The sequence below is a fragment of the Platalea leucorodia genome, assembly GCF_965183815.1.
Source record: "Platalea leucorodia genome assembly, chromosome: 8".
Taxonomy (NCBI): Eukaryota; Metazoa; Chordata; class Aves; order Pelecaniformes; family Threskiornithidae; genus Platalea; species Platalea leucorodia.
In genome coordinates, this window is record NC_138830.1 from 26820511 (window position 1) to 26843191 (window position 22681).

At 39.4% G+C, this 22681-nt stretch overlaps 1 protein-coding gene across 6 annotated transcripts in view; it reads right to left on the minus strand.

Annotated features, from left to right (window-relative positions):
- Nucleotides 1-3095: 3095 nt before the first annotated feature.
- UGGT1 (UDP-glucose glycoprotein glucosyltransferase 1) overlaps nucleotides 3096-22681 on the minus strand; it is a 50132-nt gene continuing 30546 nt past the window's right edge. For 3 of the 6 annotated variants that reach the window (XM_082320098.1, XM_082320096.1, XM_082320095.1), the window contains 16 exons: nucleotides 21211-21306; nucleotides 20783-20885; nucleotides 20227-20306; nucleotides 19548-19737; nucleotides 17041-17199; nucleotides 15167-15252; nucleotides 14742-14826; nucleotides 13085-13173; nucleotides 12529-12633; nucleotides 11841-11925; nucleotides 10387-10569; nucleotides 9009-9169; nucleotides 8396-8510; nucleotides 7611-7727; nucleotides 7110-7269; nucleotides 3096-6471 (listed from right to left, as the gene is read on the minus strand). In XM_082320098.1, coding sequence (XP_082176224.1) covers nucleotides 6395-6471; nucleotides 7110-7269; nucleotides 7611-7727; nucleotides 8396-8510; nucleotides 9009-9169; nucleotides 10387-10569; nucleotides 11841-11925; nucleotides 12529-12633; nucleotides 13085-13173; nucleotides 14742-14826; nucleotides 15167-15252; nucleotides 17041-17199; nucleotides 19548-19737; nucleotides 20227-20306; nucleotides 20783-20885; nucleotides 21211-21306 — 1891 coding nt within the window. In that variant the 3' untranslated portion in view covers nucleotides 3096-6394. Of the gene's footprint in view, nucleotides 6655-7109; nucleotides 7270-7610; nucleotides 7728-8395; nucleotides 8511-9008; nucleotides 9170-10386; nucleotides 10570-11840; nucleotides 11926-12528; nucleotides 12634-13084; nucleotides 13174-14741; nucleotides 14827-15166; nucleotides 15253-17040; nucleotides 17200-19547; nucleotides 19738-20226; nucleotides 20307-20782; nucleotides 20886-21210; nucleotides 21307-22681 lie in introns of all 6 variants that reach the window. The other 3 variants (XR_014229028.1, XR_014229029.1, XM_082320097.1) reach the window with 3 other exon arrangements.

Below are 22681 nucleotides of genomic sequence, written 5' to 3' on the forward strand. Positions count from 1 at the left end.
GCACTTCGGGCATTTCTGCAGTGACTGCAAATCAGGCTGGACTTGTCAAACAAAGTAATTGAAGACATTTTCTGGACAGCTACAAGCTGGTGAGATGTGTGACAGAGGCACTGTACAGCTGCTGGATGGAGTTACAATACTGGTAGGAGCTCAGTGTTCTTTCTGGTTCCCAGTTGTGAGGTTTGCAGTTACACTCCCAGCATCTCCACTCACCACCAAGTGGTAGTGGGAGGACTGACCTGACAAGCTTGTCAAAGCCCAGCAAGAACTTCCAACCAGAAGCGCCTGTGACTGCCTTTACTGATTTACGCTGTTTTCTATTGTGATGCAGACTGCAGGTGTCTGCTAGGGACAGGATTAAATCCGGTGGCCCTTTCTACAGAGGGTGCTAGCTGGTTGTTAGAATGGCATAGAGCTGCGTGCAGGCAAGCAGTCGCTGGTGATGGGACAGGGAAGCCTGTTGGCAGCCAGAGCACAGCTAAGGGTGCTGGTGTGCGCTGTGTGCTGAATTGCAGGGATGTTTTTGTGTGCACAGGCACTGCCACGTGTGTCTTGGATGACGACCCAGGCCAAACCAGTAATCTAGAGAGGATCTCTTCAGGCTTAGCAAAGCATGCATGGAAGACTGGCCTGGGGTATCTCTGCCACTACTTCTAAGCCCTGATGATAAGGGCACCCTAACTATTGTAATGTGTCTAACTCTGAAGTGCATTTTAGTGACTGATTTTTCATCTTGTTATACTTGTGCGAGTATTTGATCAATAGATGGAAACAGGCAGCGAGAGCCACATGATGTGGAAAGGTGGTTTGTTTACCTGGAGATGAAGCACTGCTTACCGTCATATGGCTGTATATCTGTTCCCCAGTTAGAGCCTAAATGGTACAAGGCAAACAAGAAACGAATCGAGTGCCTGCGATGTGTGTAGAGGCTTCTCTTCCCTTCCGTCTCTCCTGTGTGGATAGGAGCTGGATTTGAGCTGCTGCGCTGAATACATCAGCGGCAGCACTGAACAGAGCTTTGGGTAAAAAGTGCTGCTTTAATTTTGTGGCAAACTCTTCTACAGAGGCATCGTGCTTCCTTACTGAAGGGTGACGCTCAATACCAAAACCAAATGCTACGCATGGAGGAACGCAGAGGTGAGGTGAGTTTTACCGTACTGTATTATGGGGAGATTAGCTATGCTCCAGTGAAGCTGGGGTCGCAGGTTCACACAGTCTAGATCCGATATGCCAGAGGCAAGGGGCTGCCACCAGTGTGTCTTCCTGGTTCTGCAGGTACCCTTGCACCTCGTAGTGCTCTCGGGTAACCTTGGACCTCTGCTTTTCAACTGCCTGTTTTCCTTTAAACAGGACCATGAGAGAAAACAAGCATCCTTCAGTGCTTGTCTCCTTCTAATTGAAACAAGCTAGAAACAAAGTGGGTTTTCCTCAACTGCAATTCTGTTCCTTGTTGTAACTTCCCTGTATCAGTGCCCCATTCTTGTCATCGTCCCCCCCAAGATCTCCTGAATGCCATTAACTAGTACGTAGAGTGACTGAGCAGAAATTTAGGTGTAACGTGTTTGCAGTGAAAGACATTTCAGGCTGAAGAAAGGCAGAGTGGCAGGAACTTGTTCTGATGCTGGAAGAGCACATCCATAGGTGATAATGCAGCAGCTGGTGATACCCATTGGTATGAGACTGCCTTGTGGACACAGTGGTACCTGCCTGTAGCGCAGACTACAGCTACAGCCTCAGCACAGGGTCGGGTGGACAGGCCCCATGTGAGCCTCTGTGTTATCGTGCACTGTGATGACTGAGTCTCCCTAGGCTAGTAATTCGGAGCAGGGCGGTAAGTCTTGCACTGGAAAAGCTGCTTATTGATGAGAGCTAGACACAGGTGCTGGGAATTGCTTCTAAGATTGCTGTCAAGAAAGTGAAGGGGCAGGGTGGACACCCTTGAGTAATACCTTGCACATGTGGCAAGAAGCCGAGACAAACCAGAACACGGTGGGCTTCTACAGCAGCTGCCCTTGGTGTGTTACAGCACTGAAGGAGACATCCTGCACCGTGTGGTGTGACAGTCCCAGCTGGAGGAATGCGCTTCCCGACACATTTACATTGAGCTATATATGGTGTATGGCTGTAGTTACAGGCATGTATTGATAGGGTGGGGGTGGAGGGGAACGGGACGCTTTGGCCATCAAAAAAATCTGTTGTATTCAGGCTAATACGATTTTTTAAATTGGGGTTTGTAGAAAAATATTCAAAACTACTTTTTCCATTCCATCTGCAGCCATCCGAGTTTTGCTTATTTAAGCTAGCTCTTTTGGGGTGGAGGGAAATCAGTTTCAGACGTAAGACCATGTATTGACGTACAGTCACATGCTTAAATATGTACTTTGAAAATTAAAAGTGGGGGGTGCTGCAAATTCCCTTATTGGCTGCGGAGGCAAGAGGCATATGGCATGTATTTATTCTTTCTGGCTGCTTCCTTTTCCCCTTTTAGTTGTCTCCAAGGATTTGTTCGCATTTTCCAAACCTGAGCAAGTTCAGCAGCCAACTGTAGGAAACCACATACGTATTCCTGTGGCGTTCAACTGAGCTTCCTGTGTGAAACTGTCTATTTCATAGCTCTTTGAATAATATAGATGCTCTGGTTGAGCATAGGAGTTTCAAATTCATTCCCAACTCTGAAAGAGACCCAGACACAGCTTTGTAGTTGCAGGCATTATTTGAGAAACACTAACTTCTCTTGAGTGCTTACTATGAATGTATCAGTGTAAAACTTAATCAAATAATTAAGAAAACTGACATAGAAGCACCTTTTTTTTAATTAATAGTAGGTAGAGTTAGTTAGAAAAAAAATATATAAATCTACCTTAAAATAAAATATTTCTATTGTTTCTTTAACGGAAGCATCTCAGTTTAGGGGTTACTTTAATACCGTGATTAACAAGACCGACTTGGAGGAAGAACTCTCTACTTTTCCCTTCTAGAAGCTTTCCAGCGGTATCCTAACACTTGAATACAAGAATAAGTGAAAAATGTACGCTAAGCAACTCCCTTAAAACATCAGTCATCCGACCCAAAGTAATTGACGTGAGAGACATGGGTAAAGAACAGAAAAGGCTTTATTATCTTAGACAGATCTTATTGTTGCCACTGTACTGGGAAACTCACTGTAATCTCAGTTCAGGTAACATTCAGTAGAGAATAACTCCCAAAATCTTGGGTCAGTAGGTATCAGTGCCACACTGAATTATGGTATATTCTTGAACAGATTACAGAGGATCTGGATATGCAAAACAGTTTATTTAAAAAAAATGCTTTGGTTCTTAAGATTGTGACTGGATATTTACTGCTTTGTACATGTAATGAGGGCCCTTTCATTTCCTTTACAACCCATCCCCCAATAGCTAAATGAAAGAGAACTCTTAAAAACATATTTATCTGTTATTTGTTTTCTAGTAAGGCAGTGAAATCCTCCTTTTAAAATCAAGTTTCAGTGTGAACTTTTCACCAAGAGGACAAGCTGCTTGTATCCAGAGATTGGGAACGGTGTCATCACTTCACCACAGAAGTGGCCTTTCTAGTCTGAGGGATGCAAAATTATGTTGTGACCTCTGTAATCTCCATTTTCTTTTTTTTCTTATGAGTCTTACTAGTTTACAGGAACAGGCCATCAGTGGTATGATTTCAATAACTATTTCAGTAATCATCTTACTCTGAGATTCTTTCTAGATGGAGCTGTCAAAAGACTTTTAAGGCCCCATTGAGCACTACAAGCAAGCATATGCACAGATCCAAAATAAGTGATTATTCTCCTCTATGATTGTTATTCTTGTGTGCAAATAAATAGTGGCTTCCCAGGAAAAACTGGAGTAGTTCACATTCAGACTGATTAGTACCACGTGCATTTTATAATGTACTTGAGAACAGGTACTCTTAAGAGTACTGCAAAAGAAAGATACAAAATCTCACAATACATGTTTCTGGTTTCTTTCCATATCAATTGTGAGTTAGATTTATTTTTTTCTTTCTTAATAAGAACTGAACAGAAGAGCATGGTCTCTGTTAACCAGAGGGAACAAAAATATTCTCCATAGCTTGCTAGATCTTATAATTTAAAAAAAGGATGCAGTGTGGGTGTTTAAATGCATACATTAACTATTAGAATGGAAGAGCATAATTAAAAAAAAATAAATTCTGTAACTGACATTTACTTTAAAAATATTTTCTCACTATTCAGCTCCAAAGAAGGCATTGTAAATATTGTGCTGAATTTAAGAGGTTACTTTATTCTGTATCTCCTGGCTTCTAGTAATATTGGAAAAAAGGTGAAGCCAAATATGGTTCTAGATAGGAGGGGGTCTTGTTTCGCAGAAAACTTGCACTTTTCTTGTTCTGAGGGCTTGGGCAGATTCCTTCCCCACCCACACACCATCCGTCCTAAGTGATCCTCCTCTACTGCCCCGCGCATCCTGGTGAACTGCAGTGTACAGCTGCTGCCCACCTGATCCTGTGCCCTTCCATGTGCTCCAAAGAGGCGTAAGTGGTTTGTAGCTGAACACAGAAAGGGAAATCTTACATGTGCTGTATTATCTGAAACAGGCTAATTAACAGAGTAAGTAATTACTTTAATTTGTTGGCAGGCACATTATTGGTTTTTTACACTAGAAAAAAAAATCCTCCTAGTGTAAGTCTGCTTATCCTTAACTGGAACAGTTTTGATGGGACGCATAAGCCACTAGTAATTTACAGAGCATGAGGGAGGCTGACTGAATTTAAAAACCCACGAAGTGGAAAATACCTAAGCTTATAACTTACACTCCGTAAGTTCACGGTTTGATATCCAGCCCCCCATGTTTGCATAGCTTTCCCTCGGGATGGGGGGAGACTATAAACTGTCCTTTCCAATACCTTTCTAGAATTACCCACTTTTGATACCCACAGGAAGTGTATGTACAGTGTTACTGGTTAGTTTACTGACCTTGTCAACAGTGCCAGCAATGTGTGTTTAAGGGATCCCAGCTATTTCTTTTAACATGTTTTTTTTAAGAGTTTGGGTTAGCGATTTGGGCCCTTTCTTGAGCTGGCTGGAGAAGAGCTGCTTTTCTGTTCAGTTGCCCTGTTGAACAGTTTAAACACAACAACTGCTGTCTTTCAGATTCCTCCAAAACATTTATAGTATATATAATACAATAATTCTTAAGAATATCTTAAGTCAGGATTGTCTTTAGTGTGAAGCTCTTACAGCACAGGACATTTACCTGTATAAAAATATGGGAGGCAGAAATGATCCCAGTTTGGATTTCTGAAGAAGTAGTGCACAGGGAGCTATTTTTTAGTACTAGAAATACTACTTTAGTGCTTACATTTCAACTCTTCAACTTCTCAGTGTTCTAGGGAACAGACAATAATCCTACAGAATAAGGGAAACAGGGTTTGAGGGTGTTTTTTTTTTTTTTAATTGGTATGTTCATAACAGAACTATAGCAGTATCATCTTTAAAAATTAAGATATGAATATGAATTATGAAACTAGCCCTGGGTAATTAATCCTCACAGGAAAATGGTTTCTTGTCTGTGCACAGAATGAAAACAAATGCAAGTGAAATATTCAGAAACCCCAATATCAAATTAGGACTGTAATATGTGCAAGCAAAAAGGATGATCAAAGGACTGAGTGTGAACTACAGCTTAAGACCTAAGAACTCCAAAGTTTTTATTGATATGACAACATCTGTGTTTGAAGAAAAATAAAGTTAATGAAATTTACATGATGAAAAACTTCTCAGCTTCCACAGATTTCTTCATAAACGAAACACATTCATGAATCAGTGAACCACAGCAATAGTAAGGCCCTGCCAGTTTTGCAGACTGATTTAAACTTTGAGCGGGAAGGAAGGAGGGCAGTTTGATTCAAGTCAGATGGGCAAGGATGAACTGAGCTGTCAAACTCAATGTTCTGCTCACTTTGTAGCCTTGGGCATTTGTATTTGGATGGGCATTTAAACAGATTGTGGTAGCTTGACATTAAGTCAAACCTTCAAAAGTTGGGCAATAAATGAAGACAGGAAATAGAAAATCTAAGTAATGCTGGACTTGTTACAAAATCAAGGGCATACTGAACAAATCTGAGAATGATTTCCAACCATTTGAAAACCTGCAGATAAAACAGTATCCCAAACTGAAGGCATGATTCTGAGCCTTTTAATGTTACCTGGAAAAATTATCTCCGTCAGTTGAGGTTAGGGCTTATGTTCTGGCCAACAGCTCAATGGGTCTGCAATTTCCAGGCTCTCGAGTTAGATCTGGGGCTAACAGGATCTTCATCAGTGGTAGAGGTAGCAACAGCTGAAGGAACAGGCTGTAGCTTTTCCAGTGGATTTTGAAGTTTTGTTTCTGAAATGCTAAATTCCATCATGGGCTCTTTCATCTCCACCACAGGTGCAAAAAAACAGTAATGCTACTTCCAGCAATCCAGATCCTATTTCATATGCAGAAATTAACCCAAAGGCAAGTAATAAAAATGCATACATCATCCCATTCAATTATTCAGCAGTTTTGCAGACATACCGGAAAAAACTAGCTTTCAATATAAAAATTGTCTATGAAACAGTCTAACTTGAATTTTTCTCCATGGATCATAATTCCACATGTGCTGCTGGATCTGTAGAAGAGGAGAGAAAAAAGAGCACTCCATTTCCAGCTGCCTCAATTGGCAGATTGGTTTGAAAATTAGTATATAAACCCCAAAGACTTGTTCTTTGTAAGGTTACCAGTGACTGAAGAACAATTCATACCCGTTGCGTATAGCAGCACTTTAATTAAGGGTGAAGATAAGGCCAAGCTCATAAAATTGCAGGAAGAGTGAGGGTCTTTAACAGAATTGGAACAAGTATGCAATATAGCTCTCTGTTCTCTAAGTTTCAGAATCAGGTTAAGTTACCCCAGCCTCACTCAGCAAGGCCTTTCTGTCCCATTAAAATATACAGATTATTTAATGGATCCTCCATGCCAGCCTTTGCATGGTGCAAGCTTACAGTGAACCAGTATGCAACCTAACCCCAGCCCAAAGAGGGAGGAAGAAAGTCACAGAAGTAGGGAAGAAGTCAGAAGGATTACCATGTGTGTGTTGTCCTGGCATCTTAGCTGGTGTTCCCGTTTCTTTTTCTTTCTGGAAAGTACTATGGAGCAGTTTGATTTCTTGATCATAGTCCTGCCATTCTGGAACTATACGCATCGCTGCTTGCAACTTGGGCTCTTTGGTCATTGGGTTATTACACTGCAAACAAAACATACAAACTGATCAGATACTTAATGCCTAAAAAAGGTTTATTTACGGAATAGAGGTGTGCTTCCCCCTGGTGGAATTAATCTGCTGTTCATGAACACCACATGCCTGTATTTTAGCTAGAGTACAGTGTAAAGTCTCTTTCCAAATTCATAACAAAGCCACTACTCCAGGTAAGAGAAACGTAGAAGCTAAAGGAAAAAACTGAAGTGCTGAAAACACTTACGTAACAATACAGGATGAGGTGCCTAATCTGAGGCAGGGAAGTGCCTCTAAAATTGGTCACTATATAGTGTTGTGACATAAGAATGAGGGAGCCATACTGTACTTACCAGATCAATGGTTTTTGCTCTCTTCTTCGAGGAATCATCACACCATGTTTCACACCACAACCACTCCTGTGGGAGTGATTTAATTGGCACCTGGTGGATCATGTTATTAGGCAAATCCTGTTGTGAAGAATAAGAGTAAGTAGCAGTTTCCACAGCGTGCAAGGTCGGAGGAGCAAACTTCCCAACCAGATAGTATTGAGAAGTTTAACTTTTGTAAAGAGGTTTTTTTCCAGTGCAAATAAAAAGTGATGAATCAACCTTTCATTCCATTCCAAAGTCCTTTGGAAAAAAAACCTGCATACTACAACTGTTAATCTTATTTTGTTGAAAATTAGTAATTTAGCAAACAGTATTAAAGCAGCAATATTAATCCAGTATCAAATCTGTACTGGACCAGTTTGGAAGACTGTTCTCAATTGATTAAAACCATCGTGTTATTTTTGGCATCTGCCACAGTACAAGCCTTATTTCCATGTAATTAAGTCAGTGCACAGTAAAGCACTCAGAGCTGGATAGCTCAAGAAACAAGTACCCAGTTGTGTTATGTATTTGTCTTGGAGTCTATTGGAAAACTTAGTAGTAAGACATTTAAGGGGAAGGTGTTGTTTCCACCCACCAGTTACATTTGATGCTATCAATACCTGCCTCATTTGAAGGCAGGGCATAACAGGACTGCCACTGGCACCTGGCTGTGATTGAAGTTTGGCCAGGAAAAGAGAGGTCCCAACCTGCTATCACACCCCAGTAAAACAAAACAAAACAAAACAAACACAATAAAAACACACCTGATCAAGGTTGGACAGACTGTTAGGATCCTGACTAAGACCCTGATATTGTCCTCTGAGTCGGTCTCCAGCTGCTATCTTTCTGAACTTCTTCAGATCCACAACATACAGAGCACTACACAGAGATGACACAATTAGTAATGGCATTTGACTGATGGGTAACTTGCTGCAGCCCCAGTAGACCCCTAGATATAACATGCTAAAACAATCTCTTGGTGGCAGTACATCAAATTATCTAATACAAGGCAGGAAAGCAGTTCTAACAAGGTCATGGCACATATGAAAAAAAATTTTCAACAAATCTATCTTAGCTTTGCTGTCATGCAGTCCCTTCTTCCAACATTTGTTATTAACAAATGAAGATGTCTGGTTAGTTAATAGTTCAGTTCTTTTAACACTTCAGTTCTTCATCTGTAAAAGTTGTAGCATACTGAAAGTAACTTCAGTGTCCCTAGTGCTTCAAATGGACCATAGGCAATGGAACCTTAAAGAAGCAACAGTAAGCAAAAAGTGGTTCACTGCAGCATTGTATACCTCAGCTAGTTTTCTGCTAATTCTAAGTAGTAGCAAAAGCTTTCTCCCTCTATTTTGAAAAAACTGAATTCTTCAGTACCTGATATGGTATTTTCTTCCAGCTAAATGACTTGCCCAGTATCCCGATTTCCAGAACCTGTAGCCATCCATTTCTCTTCGACTGTCACAGAACGGAGTGTACCCATAAGGAGCACCATCTAGATTGAAATCTCTTAATTCCTTTAGATCTGTGCGCACAATCTGAAGGGAAAAGGACATTATATTATTATTTGTAGAAGCCTGCCATGGGTTATTTTGAAATGCTGGTCAGGATTTAGTTCAAACTGAGCAAACAATTAAAGGAAGAATTACCTGTTACGCTCTGCAGTCTTTTGCATTATGTATATGTAGTACAAAAACACATCACAAAAGGTGTTGCCTCTCCTGCCCTTAGAGCTGGAGCAACTAAAATAGAACTTAAAATAATCTGATAGGGGTTGGTTTGACAGCTGAAGTGCCAAATTGTTGAAGAATTCTCACTATACATGAACTCTACTGTGATCCTTTGTATCCTTTCCTCTTGAAAGTTTGCAAACCCTTCAGGGATGAAGGCTTTTTGATGTCTTTTTGACACAGATGATGTGGCAGTAATACTACTCTAAAAATACCACTCTGGTGGGGAAAAAAATGCACTACTGTCTCTTTTATAAACAGAGCAAAAACTGCCTAAAATGAGAACAGCATAGCTGGAAATTTATCCTAGGTGATACTTTAGCATAAGTTGTAATCGTTTTAACTGACACGGGATCATACTGTACATATGCCAAAACACCTCAGGCATTTTATACTTATGTGTCGATAATCTGTACTTCTCAGTTTCATATATGTTTTTGAAGGAGTATTTTTGGCAGTTCTCACTGCACATGCATCCTATACTTTCAAACTGCTCAGGCAGTAAGCACATACAAAGCCTTACAGACACCGTTCATTTGCTTGGCAGCAGGACATGGCTTCATGCACAAGGGATTTGCCTCCTCGCTCCTCTGAAAGCCACTCAGACCTGGCCAAGTTGAAAGTGGGGGTGAGTGGGAGGAGGAGGGTGTTTGGTGACTTAAGAAAATACTGTATGTGGTAAGTGATCTGCAGGCTGGGAGAACAGACAGAACTGGAAAAATGGAAGGGTGAAACAAGAATCTATTTGGCAAACTAGCTGGAATGACAGTGAGTGAACGAGGAACCAGACAAAAGTAAAAGACAGGCCAACAAAACCAATCTTTGTGAGAACAGGCACAAAAAACAGGACTCACTGAAGCATGCTACAGTTACAGAATCAGCCTTCAGTCATGCCTGCAAAGGGCTCAAACTTGGAACCTTTCCAATAACACAGAAATTGTATTCAAGAACATACTATTCTTAGAGAAAAGAAAAACAGAAAAAGAGAAAAGCAAAAGATCAAGTAATTCCAACCTCTGTGTTACCTGATCAGCATCCACAAACAGGATTTTATCAACAGCTAATGGGAAGAGCACATCTAGAAAGAGGATCTTGTAACCCCAGATGATACGCTGTTTCTCCGTTTGCTGATGAAGCCAGCGTGGCCATTTATACTGGACAAGTTCATACTGGAAATTATACTTCTCTGCCATGTATGGGATGAACTCCTGCAGAGGGAGGGGGGAAGAAAGTAGCTTATCTCAGGTCTTTGTTCCTCTGCAGGTAAAAGAAAAGTGCACTACAAGAGATAGACTTAAGTCCTATAATAAAGCATAGAACTTTAGAAAACAAAATACCACAAAGAACTACGGTTTCATTGTTACTTCAAACAAAGACATAACCCCAAACTAAACAATCAGTACAAATTGTAAAGCCAACTATTATAAGACAAGTAAGTTAGAAGCCATTTTATAGCGATCTATAGATCAGTTTAAAAGAATGCATTACTCAAATCGTAAAATTTCACAGACGGGAGAATTATTATTTAGGCCTGTACAAAGCAGTGTAAGTGGCAATAATAAAATGAGAGAAAAGAATTGGGAGAGATTTTTTACTAGAACAACTTGGCCCACTGTCAAATCAGTTGGCACTCTCAGCTGTGAGCCTTCCTCTGACACTGGGAGAGTACAGGTTTAGGCAAGGAATGCTGGTACAAAACAGCCATTAGGAAGGGAGGGGGGAGGCAGATTGTTGCAGCACCCCAAGAGGTGACTGACAACAGCAGAGTCACAGCACAGCCCCTGTTTGCAGCAATAAGGACACTGCCAATTATTTCCCCTTGAGAGCATGCTGAACAGGCAAGATTCTCTAAGAAATGCTACTTCCTAATATTAAATGTTACAAGTTGCAAATTCCTGAATGTTTTGACATCCATTTACCTCTGGGTTCTGTTTCAAATCGTGCTGTTTGTTTTATGATGTATCCCATGTAATTGATAAGTATTTCCAGGTATACTCATCTAGGGCCCACATCACTCTTTACCATGCACCGCTCACGTACTCTAGTCAGTCTGAAACGTGGCTTTAATGTCTCCTCTTATGAAGCTCTCCCCATACCTAGTCATAGGCGCTGCTTCTCTGGTAGGTTTTTTCCTATAATCTTTCAACCCTTATGTATTAGATGTAAGTTTATAGCCCTGAATTTCCTCGTAAAATCTACATCATTATTGTGCAAGTCACACAAAAAAACCCTTCAGATTCTTTCAAGTATGATTTTTCCTAGTATGTGCTGTTCTCTTAAATATTTACCTTCAGTGTGAGTCCACTGTCAACCTGTCATTTCTCAAAGCCTTCTAGGCAGAAACACCAGTTTATACCAACTTGATGCTTTGTCAAAATAGAACTGTACATATGTTTACACAATAGTATGATGCGTAAGTTGCAACTTTTTTTTTTTAACTTTTCCCCACAATAGAATAAATTTATGATTAGTAACAAACCTTGAATGTAGGCGATAAGTAGTTCTTCAGAAACCAAAACTTCAAAGGAGTCTTAGTATGTTTCAGCACAGACAACATCATTATGCTATCAAAAGAAAAAAAAATAAAGCATTTACAGGAACAACTGCCACCCACTAGAGATCAGCTGCGTAACAGATTACAAATTGCTGTTTTACATTATTAGACTAACTGCAGTTATGTGTTGGGTAACTGATCTTCACGCATGAAGAAAAAGCAGGTGGCTTCAGCCTATTGCAAATTGCTTAATTTTATCTAAAAAATTACTAAACCCCAAATATCTATGTACTTTAACTAGTCAGAGAATATACAACCTGTTGGCTTTCACAATCCTTTGAGAACAGAAGTTTATTTTTCAAAGCAGCTATGACTTATTCTATTACTTCTTAACAATACATTTGTATTTGGTTATATTGCAGTGAGAAAATTCTAGGACAGCAACATACCATCTATTAAACTAAGTCTATTTTGAACGTATGAATGTTATGCAGACAGAAGTTCCTATAATACAGTAGATGCAAAATCTAGAGAATTTCTGAGATGTTTAATTTTTTTTTTTTTTTTTTTTTTTTTTTTTTTTTAATATTCTTGCAAATTCTAACCTTTTTCATTGTGGAAAGCAGGGCACCTCTACCATTTGAGACCCCTAGATTATAAATTCTGAACTAACCGTAGGAATCTTTCATATAAGTGTCCTGAAGCCACAGAGAATATATTTAGTACATCGTCTTTATCCTGTTTCACATCTTCATTCTTTTGTCCTCCTGTGAATCCCCTGAAAGGACAAATGTGTTTATATAAAGGACAAGATAGGAAGGCCCACCTATATAGGAAAAAGTGCAACAGATTACAAATTGCTACAGTGTTGGTTTAATATAGTACAACTGCAGGGTTTGGTGTCATCGTCCCCACGTTGGTCAGGAGACATGGAAGACCCAATAGCTTATATGTGAACATCTATTCAGTTGGAAGATTTCTGGCTGAGATGCACCTCCTGGAATCTTTTCAGGCTCCCAGGTAGCACTGGGGGTAAGGGAAGGTAAGCAGATGCAAAGCAGTAGCTCAGTTCTCTAGAAACAGAGGGGTCCTAAGAAAGATAAGGAGTTAGCAAGACCTAAATTCAAGCAGTCTTAATAGATGGCTGTGGAATATCACAGACCTAACTGTATCATTAAATAGTTTTCCAGTTTCAAGAGACTTGCAGGTTATTACTGAATTAGTTTTACCATTTGAGAGATTCCCAAAATCCAGATTCATTCTCACTGGTACCATCACTTAGTAGATCTTCATTCATCATATCTAGTTTTTTCTGAACCTGTAAAGCATAACATTGCTTTAGTGAGTGGAACCACATACCGGGCAAACAGCTACGGAGTGTTCTTTTGACACTAGTTCTGTTTGTATCCATTTGAATTATGTCCAGTGAGCTGACAGGTAACCTATGTTGTCTGGAGAAACAGCTCAGTAGTGAACTGACATTTTCAGAACAAATTCCAAAGCTGTTTTCAGACACCAGAGGCATGTTAGTCTAGATGGTTAAAATGCTTTGCCAAGAGGTGTTTAGTGACCATCCTTGATGATGGACACTGGCAAAGAAAAACCCTCAAACAAACCAACCCCCTGACACAACACCTCAACACCACTTTGTGTTTCTAAGAGGTATTATTGGCCATTGAGACTCCAAAGCAGATACATAGAGAAAGCAGCAAATCAGGAAAACGTCCCAGAATTAACTCTAGCACAAGTAAATCCTGTGAGGAAGTGTGAACCAGATGTGTTAAAACCATCACTTACCTATCAGTTGTCCTCCTCAAAGTTTTCAGCTATGTCATTATCTGATAGGCAACCCTAACAGACAGTTGATTACTAATTTACCTTTTTTTTCTTTAATGTATTCTTGCCTACTCTTAATCAGAGTGACAGAAAATTTATTACGAGTCAAATTTGTCTGCAACAGATAAAATACTGACTCAATGGATACACTGAATGTTTATTACTAGATTTATGGGATATACAAAACTGATGGGTTTTTTCTTAAGTCACAAGCACAACTGAGTCAGTAAAATGTGAGCATAATTGTTTCTCACGGGCATATAAAAGGAACAGCAGTTATATGTCATTCTCGCCTGGGTGAAAAAAACAAAACCAAGTCTACAGATAATTCTCTCCATTATAGATACTGTGAGGTGAACTTTGTGCAAACTGCCTGCCGCGGTTTAACCCCAGCCAGCAGCTAAGCACCACACAGCTGCTCGCTCACTCCCCCCCGGTGGGATGGGGGAGAGAATCAGAAGAGTAAAAGTGAAAAAAATCTGTGGGTTAAGATAAACACAACTTAATAATTGAAATAAGAAGAAGAATAAGAATAATAATAAGAAGAAGAAGAATAGAATGTACAAAGCAAGTGATGCATAATGCAATTGCTCACCACCTACCAACCAATGCCCAGCCAGCCTCCGAACAGTGGCCCCCTGGCCAGCTTTCCCCTAGTTCATATACTGAGCATGACAGCATACGGTATGGAGTATCCATTTGGCCAGTTTGGGTCATCTGTCCTGGCTGTGCCCCCCTCCCAGCTTCTTGTGCATCTCCAGCCTTCTCAGTCAGTAGAGCAAGAGAAGCTGAAAAGTCCTTGACTTCGTGTAAGCACTGCTCAGCAACAACTACAACATCAGTGTGTTATCAACATTCTTCTCATACTAAATCCAAAACACAGCACTATATCAGCTACTAGGAAGAAAAATGAACTCTGTCCCAGCCGAAACCAGGACACTGCCTCAAATGTATGCTTGTAGGAAGGGATCATCAGGCCTTAATCCAAGTTTCTTCCCCACTATTGGTCAAACAGTCTTTTTTAAGAGGAACTCCAGTTTTTAAACTCACCTTCACTTTAATAATTTTGCTCTTGAAGTTGTTGAGAACAACAATAACTTCGCTAGCTTCAGGTGGAGAGTCTGTGCCATCATGGCTGAAAATACAGTAAAATACTGACCTTCACTACAAAGCAGAAATATGTTCTTTATTTCTTCTACCCATTTTTCTACATGGTATTAAACCTTAGCACTGTGAAACAGGTTTGAGACATGCAACAAAGTAACAAATATATGTATCGGAACACACCCTTACTGGGTTTTTTAAATGAATTAATTTATTTCATCTCACATAACTGATGTTCAGTATGAAATGTAATTTGCTGTTCAGTTCACTACACTTTGCCAAGGGAACTGTTAGATTTACATGTTACAATGCCTACCTACTTCAAAAGTTTCACAAGAAAAAAATTAAAAGTATTTCTTATACTGTCGTACCTGTAGATTCTGTAGATATCCTCAGATCTGCCCTTTCTGAGTCTCAGAGTCCATGCACCAGGATTGGCTTTTAACTGGAAGTAACCCTGTAAAGCAAGAAGAATATTTGTCAGTTTCCAGAAAGTGCAAAGGTAAAAAAACAAGTTTTTAAGTCATGTATTTTGACCCACTGTTTTATATCTGAAAATAGTTATTTGTAAGCCAGCTGATTAACATAACCATAAGACCTTAAAAAAACCCCAGAGGACAGCAGAAAAACCCCAGAAGTTCCATTCAAAATAGCTGTTGGGTTTTTTTCCCCCCGTAAGAGACAGGAGTATGAAAAGGTCCAGCATTATTTGTTAGATGACGTAAAGTCTTCAGGGTGTCCTGATGGGAACAGTGCAATCCCAAAATTTTTTCAGCAAAAGTTTGCCTTCGTGAAGGAGTGAGTGAATTTCAAAACACTAGTTAGTAACTACACAATTTAAATCAATTTGGAAGCTCTACGGACTGGTACTTCAGCTACAACAGGAAATAGTAACATAATTTGTATGTTACAAGATCTCCCTTCTACAGAACTTAAAAAATTACAATGTGAAATTCAAATATTGTGTACAAGTCTTGTTGAAATTTCAGGTTCCAGATCTGAATATTTTCTTCTGTGATTTAGATTATTAGACCTATAGAAGATGTAAACATTTGTAGTGACGCTTCAGTGTCCCATCCAGTTTTGTACAGTGACCCCAAATGCATGCAATTCCATATGTGAACCAGTCTGCTTTAAAACAAACAAACAACCAACAACAAAAACAACCCACAAGCCATGTTCCTGGTCTCCTCATACTCCTTCACAGTACAGACACTGAGCTGAGGAAGAGGATTCCCACACACAGCACTGTATACTATGGTACATACACTTTGGTTTAACTAATTAGAAAAAAAGACACCTCCAAGCCATTAAGCTTTACTCCCCAAAATACACACACGCAATGTGATCACACGTAAAATAAGGGTCATCGTCTTTTCTACAATAACAAATATTACATCATTATAGGATATACTTTGGCTAAGAAAAGGCGCAAAGAAGTAGAAAATGAGTGTCAGAACTTTAAAATAAATATTTAGCATCAGTGAACATTTCTTCCTTGCTTTTTCTTTAATACATTTAAAGATTCCAAAAACCACAATAGGCAATTTATTCCAGTTTTTCACTAACATTACATATCAAGAAAATACTCCCGTGGGTAACTTCCCTTCGCATAACTTCAGTCCATTACCTCTCTCATTGCCCAGTGTGAACACTGAAAACAGATTGGTCCCTTATGCAGCTACCTTATAAAGGCAGCTGCAGGGAACAACCATATGCTCGGATTTCCATCACCTTTTCTCAATTAAATTAAGCAATTCCCATTCTTTGACACTTTGTTTTCTAGAACGCCAGTTATTCCTGATGACTCTCTCCATTTGTTCCATAGATCTCCTGAAGAAAGGGGTCCCAAACCAAGACAACTGTCCACCTAGGCTTACAGTACCAGAGTGGATGGTCTAAGGAGTACCCTGTCTAGAAAAAAACAGAACTGTCTGACCTTCCCTGGAAAGAGGTTGCTTAAGAATATTGGCATCATTTTAAGATATTCCAGAAGACCCTCCTCAGCAAGCTGAAGGGAAAGGACTGCATCTTGAAAAAGGTAAGAGACAAATAAGTACACTGCAAGGTTTTAGACATCAGTGTTAGGAATGATGTGGTTCTGATATATTTGCAAACAACTGTGGAGTGTAAGTAACACCACATACCCATAGCTCACATGCTAGAAAATACTCAGTGATTTATGCAAGTGATTGTGCTGACGGTATGACCGGTAATTTGTTGCCAGTTTCATTCGAAAACTTACCAAGTTGGCCATAACAATTGTATCAACGATGACGGGGCTGGTTGAAGTTCCCAGTGTAAACTGGAGTCCCCGAGGTGGCTGTCCAGTAGTAATATCATAGCAGTGCCCTTCCAGAAGCAGATACTCCAATTCATATTCTGCAGCTACAACATTATCCACCTGTAAGGAGAAGATACTGCTGAATTCAGCACTAGCTCTAAAGTGCGAATTTTTAGTGATTCAGTTACTCTCTAAAATAGCCATAATAATTAAATAACACTTACTTTATTTTACCAGAGTAATTTTATTAAACAAATACCTAGAAAGCCTCAAAGAGCTCAGCTCCTCCAAGTGATGAAATTCACACACATATTAAGAGCATCCCTGACCAAAAAGATTTGGATCTCCACTGGTAAGATGCTAGGATAAGAAAAGGGAAGGACTATTGCTCTATTTCACACTTTTTTTTTTTAACATTTATTGGAGAACGTAGTCAAGTAAGTGATCAGTCTGGCATCTCATAAAAGGTATATGATGGGCTCCACAGCTTTGAATCTAAATCTGTTTAAAGCTAGTCTCATCTAATATTTATCATCTGAAATAAACATTTTGTTTTGCTCTGCATTACTCTTACAGTGTGCTAGGGTACTGTCAGAAAGACCAATTCCTTTTTACTACACCAAAGTGCCAAGAAAAGAAAAGGCGGGGGGGGGGGGAAGACAAACCCAAAAAACCTTGGGTCCCTACCAGGTTAAATTCAGATGTAGCCTGAGGACACTACATAAGCAAAATACTAGTCTAATCTCACAAAGCACCTTCTCTCATTGCACATCTAAAATGACAGTTTAATTGCTATAGCACCAACAGACTGCACGTTAGGAACTGTAAATTGTGCACCTGCAAAAGTAAACCTGATGTTTATTTGGAGGCTCAGGATGATGCTTCGAATGCCTGAAGCATTTAATTCCCCTCTCTCTCAGGCTTTCAGTTAATCTAAGGGGGGACATGCGAATCAGAGGCTTGAAATGCATAGTAGTATCAGCCATTTGGTGGTTCATTTATGGCTTTACTTAGGTTAAGAGTTGAAAAGGAAAAAAAAAAAAAAAACACCAAACAAAACAAACAACAAACCCACCACCCCCACCTCCCCCAACAACAACCACCCAATTTCTGAGATTTCTGAGTAACTAGTACAGGATTAGCAATATCAGACTGTACCGCTACACTACATCATATTCCCAAACAATATCAGAGAGATTAGTCTCCCCTTAAGTTTGCATAATATAACGTTCAGTGAGAAAGTAACCCACATTTGTAATGACCACAAGGTCATACAGACTGTTGCTTTTCAAGAGGCCTATTGGTAAAGGGTTTGACAATGTTGTTACACATGCAGCAGACAGGTTTCTGTACTGCACAGGCACTCGCACAGCTGGGGCTGCTGCGGCCTGACTTGGTTGGCTGGCTGGTTTTGGAGCCTGAACTTCCCTCTCACCTCTAGAGGTGGTTCCTCCAGGTCAGGGTTGAGGCGTATCGGTGGGGAAGTTTGTCCTGCCACTGCCCATGCCATACCCATTCTGCACATAAATAGAGGACTTCAGCCTCCAGAGCTGTCAGCCTGGCATGTTTTGCATATGCTGGATCATATATAGAAAATTACAGGGTTTTATATAGATCGGCAGTCTTCAAGGCCAACCAAATAATGGCTTATTTCAAGGGAAAAGACTATTGGAATGCCTCATTTAACTTTTATTATTTAACATTGCACCCTGAAATCCAAAATTTTCTATTTTGCAATCACACATGGATTTTTTAACTTTTAATATATGTGGTTTTAGTGCCCATCATAACACATTAGTGTAGTGCATTTTGTAACGACTTACTAGCCCACTATTTCTAGATCTTCTAAGAACTGTTAACTGCTAACAGCAAGAGGTTAATCATTAGCCACAGAAGTGTTTGCTGGTAACAAAAGCTGTGAAAATGAGCAGGTAGCTAAAACTGGCTTGGAGGCTTCTTAGAGCAAGGGAAAGTCAGTAGAATTTACTTACTGGAACCAGACTCAGATCTTACTTCAAAATTTCTAAACAGAGTTTAAAAAATAACAATCTTATTTTCAGTTGTGACATTAGCTGTAGGGAGCTCTAATCTGAAAGAATTTTTCAACTAATAAATTGAAGAAGTTATTTAATGACCAAAGAGTTTCTTTGTTTCTCGCTCAGGACACTCTAAAATGCTATATGTGCACACTCAAAGCATCTGTAGGATCTGCTTCAAGCCTACAGTATTTTTCAACCTGTGGTTCAGGCATCCATGAGTAACTGAGAACAGCAATCTTCTTGTCAGTGAGCTTAGGTTTACGTGCATCCCTCCTAGAAAACGTTTAGGGGGTCTGCAAACATAAAAGGTGTTAATATGCACAGTTCTATGTTTATTAGCATTTTAAAATTCTACATTTCTTTCCCACTACAAAAATAAGCCCTGGAAAAACAACACGATTTAAATGCAGTAATAGGAACACATCTTACCTCCTCTAAGTAAATATTATCAAGGTCATATGGGGTTCTGACAGATTCCACCATCCAGCTCTCAGGAGTATTTAGGTTCAAAGTGAACAGTGGAGACTGGGGCATATCCAAAAACTTGGCAATTGGTCCTGGAGCAAAGTTGTTATCTGCTGTGAAAGAAATCTCTGGCTCCAAAACATAGCGATAAAAGCTGAAATTTCAGAAAGAAAATGTTAGAACATATTTCTGCCAAACTTTGCAAACATTTCACTCTTGTTGAATTTGCTGACAGTATCGGCTTTCCCAGACCTTCAATGTCTCCAAGAAGCCACATACAAAATTTTTATTCCCTCTTGCATACAGGAGGCTTTGTCCAAAGCAGCATAGGTTGTGTTGACTGTAGAAGAGGTCAGAATTTTCATTTTGAAGGACCAACCAGAATGTGCAAGACTCAACCATTAAGATTAGTAAGTTATTTAACTTATATAAATAAAAATGCACCCAACTTGTAAACCAGCAGAATTACCTCATGCTATCCACACATTCCCAGATTCTCTGTGGGAAATCGTGCTATTATATAAACGAGCTCAAAGCAGTTATTGAGACTTCCTATAGGACATTTGTCGATGTTTCTGTGCTTGCACATTCCAACAGGTTTTTCTTGCTCGCTTTCTTTTTAACCTTGGCATGTATTGCTTACCTTTTCAGTGGCATGTCAGAAAGTTTGGACTGGCAGTTCATAAACACTCTTAGGTTCATATTTATCAATTGGTTCAAAACCTAAAGTAATGAGAAAAAGACATCCCTTAAAATGCTAACTAGGAAAGCTGACCACTCTTTTTATGGACAAGACCTCAAGAATACATGTTACCTGCTCATTCTCAATCCTCCCTTCTCGTTATTTGCTTTACCACACTCACCTTTTAATTGGTGGCTTTAAGAACAGTTGCCTGCTCCCTCACATTGCAGGTATTCTTTTGGGGATGCAGAGACTTTCTTCCTCAAGTTATTGCAAACCAAACCATTAAAATGGTGAAACTAAAAGCTATCTAGATGGTATCTAAACATGATCTCATTAGTGTGTAGTATAGTGTAATTAGTTTTTCCACTAATAAATGTATTGTGCAACTCAGGCACACTATTAGAAGGCCATTGGTCACCACCCAGTCAAGGGGGAAGACAAACATTCCAAAATTACAGAACTGATACAACTTTTTGAAATTGCCATAAAATGCAATAGAACATTGTATACCTACCAAAAGTAATGGAGCAAGTCTCTGAGCATCTCTGGTCACAGGATCAACAATAGCCACAACATCAAAGTATGTCTCCCCCTCTTTTGGTCTCAGTTTAACTGCACTAAACAGAAGAAAAAACAATTTTAAAGTATCAAATGTATGGATAAACATAGGAAAAACACTACCCATCTCATTCTGAAGTCAAATTACTTCCTAAATGCACCTTCTGAAACTAGATAGAGAAAAAAATACACATATATATACACTTGTGTAAAGATAGGTAGACAAAGTTAATTCCTGGAATCTCACTGTGCCCTGAAAACTGTTGGGGACTTCCCTATTGCTACTTAGATTTTTTTTTTTTAAGTTAAATGCAACTTAAAACCATGGGAATGTTAAAAGACAAGGAAAAGCATATTGCTCAGCAAATGCCAGCAATCCTATACCTGTATCGTTCTTCAAAAAACTGATATTCAATCCTTGCCTCTCCTTTTGGTTGAGCAGAAAGAAGAGCATCCACTTTCATTACCAAGTCACTTGCACTGAAAAGAAAAAAAAAAAATGTTTACAGATACTCAGAAAATACATGTACTTACCACATTTCTGCCAGTTAGCAGCAAAAGAGAAGACAGACTGAATTCAGATAAACAAACTAACACTTTTGCTACCTCTCTACACAAGCTCTGAAAAATTAAACATATTTAAGGGTTAATCTGCCATTAATTTAAACAGGTTGCAGCCTTATTACTGAGGGTACCAAAGGGTTTAACTCTGTAACAACTACAGAACAGCTGGTATTTTAGGGGTCAGCCATGCTACAGGCACTGCATTCCTGAACTTCATCAACCTCTCTTAGACCTGTAAGCAATTCAGATCAAATGCTTGTTTCACAGCAGTCTTCCCATTTTACACTATAACTCTTAAGAACTAGGAAGCAATCCTGTATGTGGAGAAACTTTTGAGAGGGGTCTTATCATTGAAAGAGTATTAATTCTGACAACTTCTTCATTTTATTATTACCATAAATTTTCAGTCTAGTATTTTAAGAATATATTTAATCTTGAAAATGTAAAACCTCTTGAAAGTTCAATGAAAATTGATTTGGACATTGTCGCTTTGCCAAGAAGCACTACTGTAACTTAAAGGTCTGTCAGCTTTTCCTGACTTAAGTAAGTCTCACAGATTTACAGTGACAGCTGTTTAAATTGTTCATACCAAAAACACAAGCCTGGTGAAGTCTGCCAGGTTCTACAGTGTTTTCCAATGCAGCAGATAATTTCAAAAGCTTTCAAAAAACTTTGGCAGCATTAAAACCAAAAAAACACTGCTCTGTCCAAAACTAGCCTATGTTCAAACTATGCCCTCTTCCTCCACTCTTATTTCTGTTTTGATTCCCAACACAGCAATGGATGCAAAAGTGTTTGGAATACTGTTAAAACCTGTCCTCCTAGGAACAGGCTGCCCAGGGAACTGGTTGAGTCCCCATCCCTGGAGGTATTTAAAAGACGGGTAGGTGTGGTGGTTAGGGACATGGTTTAATGGTGGACTCGGCAGTGGTAGGCTAACGGTTGGACTTGATGATCTTAAGGGTCTTTTCCAACCTCAACGATTCCATGATTCTAAGATTTCTGCACAAAAGACCTCATGCTTAACTTACTTGACCAGCCTTTAAGAGTCAAGCAGCATCATGGAAAAACGTAATGCTAGATCTGAGAGAAACTATCTTCTTAGCTATGAGCTCCAAAACACAAACGCATGCCTAGGGACTTCAGTTCTTTTGAACCTGAAGATGACTGTCTTTTGATTAGCTCACCTCTGTGCTTTTTGCAATAATTATCTAGAACTTTTCATTTTCTTATCTCCACCTCTTTTCCTATTGTTTCTTTTTAAAAAAGTTAAAAGCCGTTTACATAATTC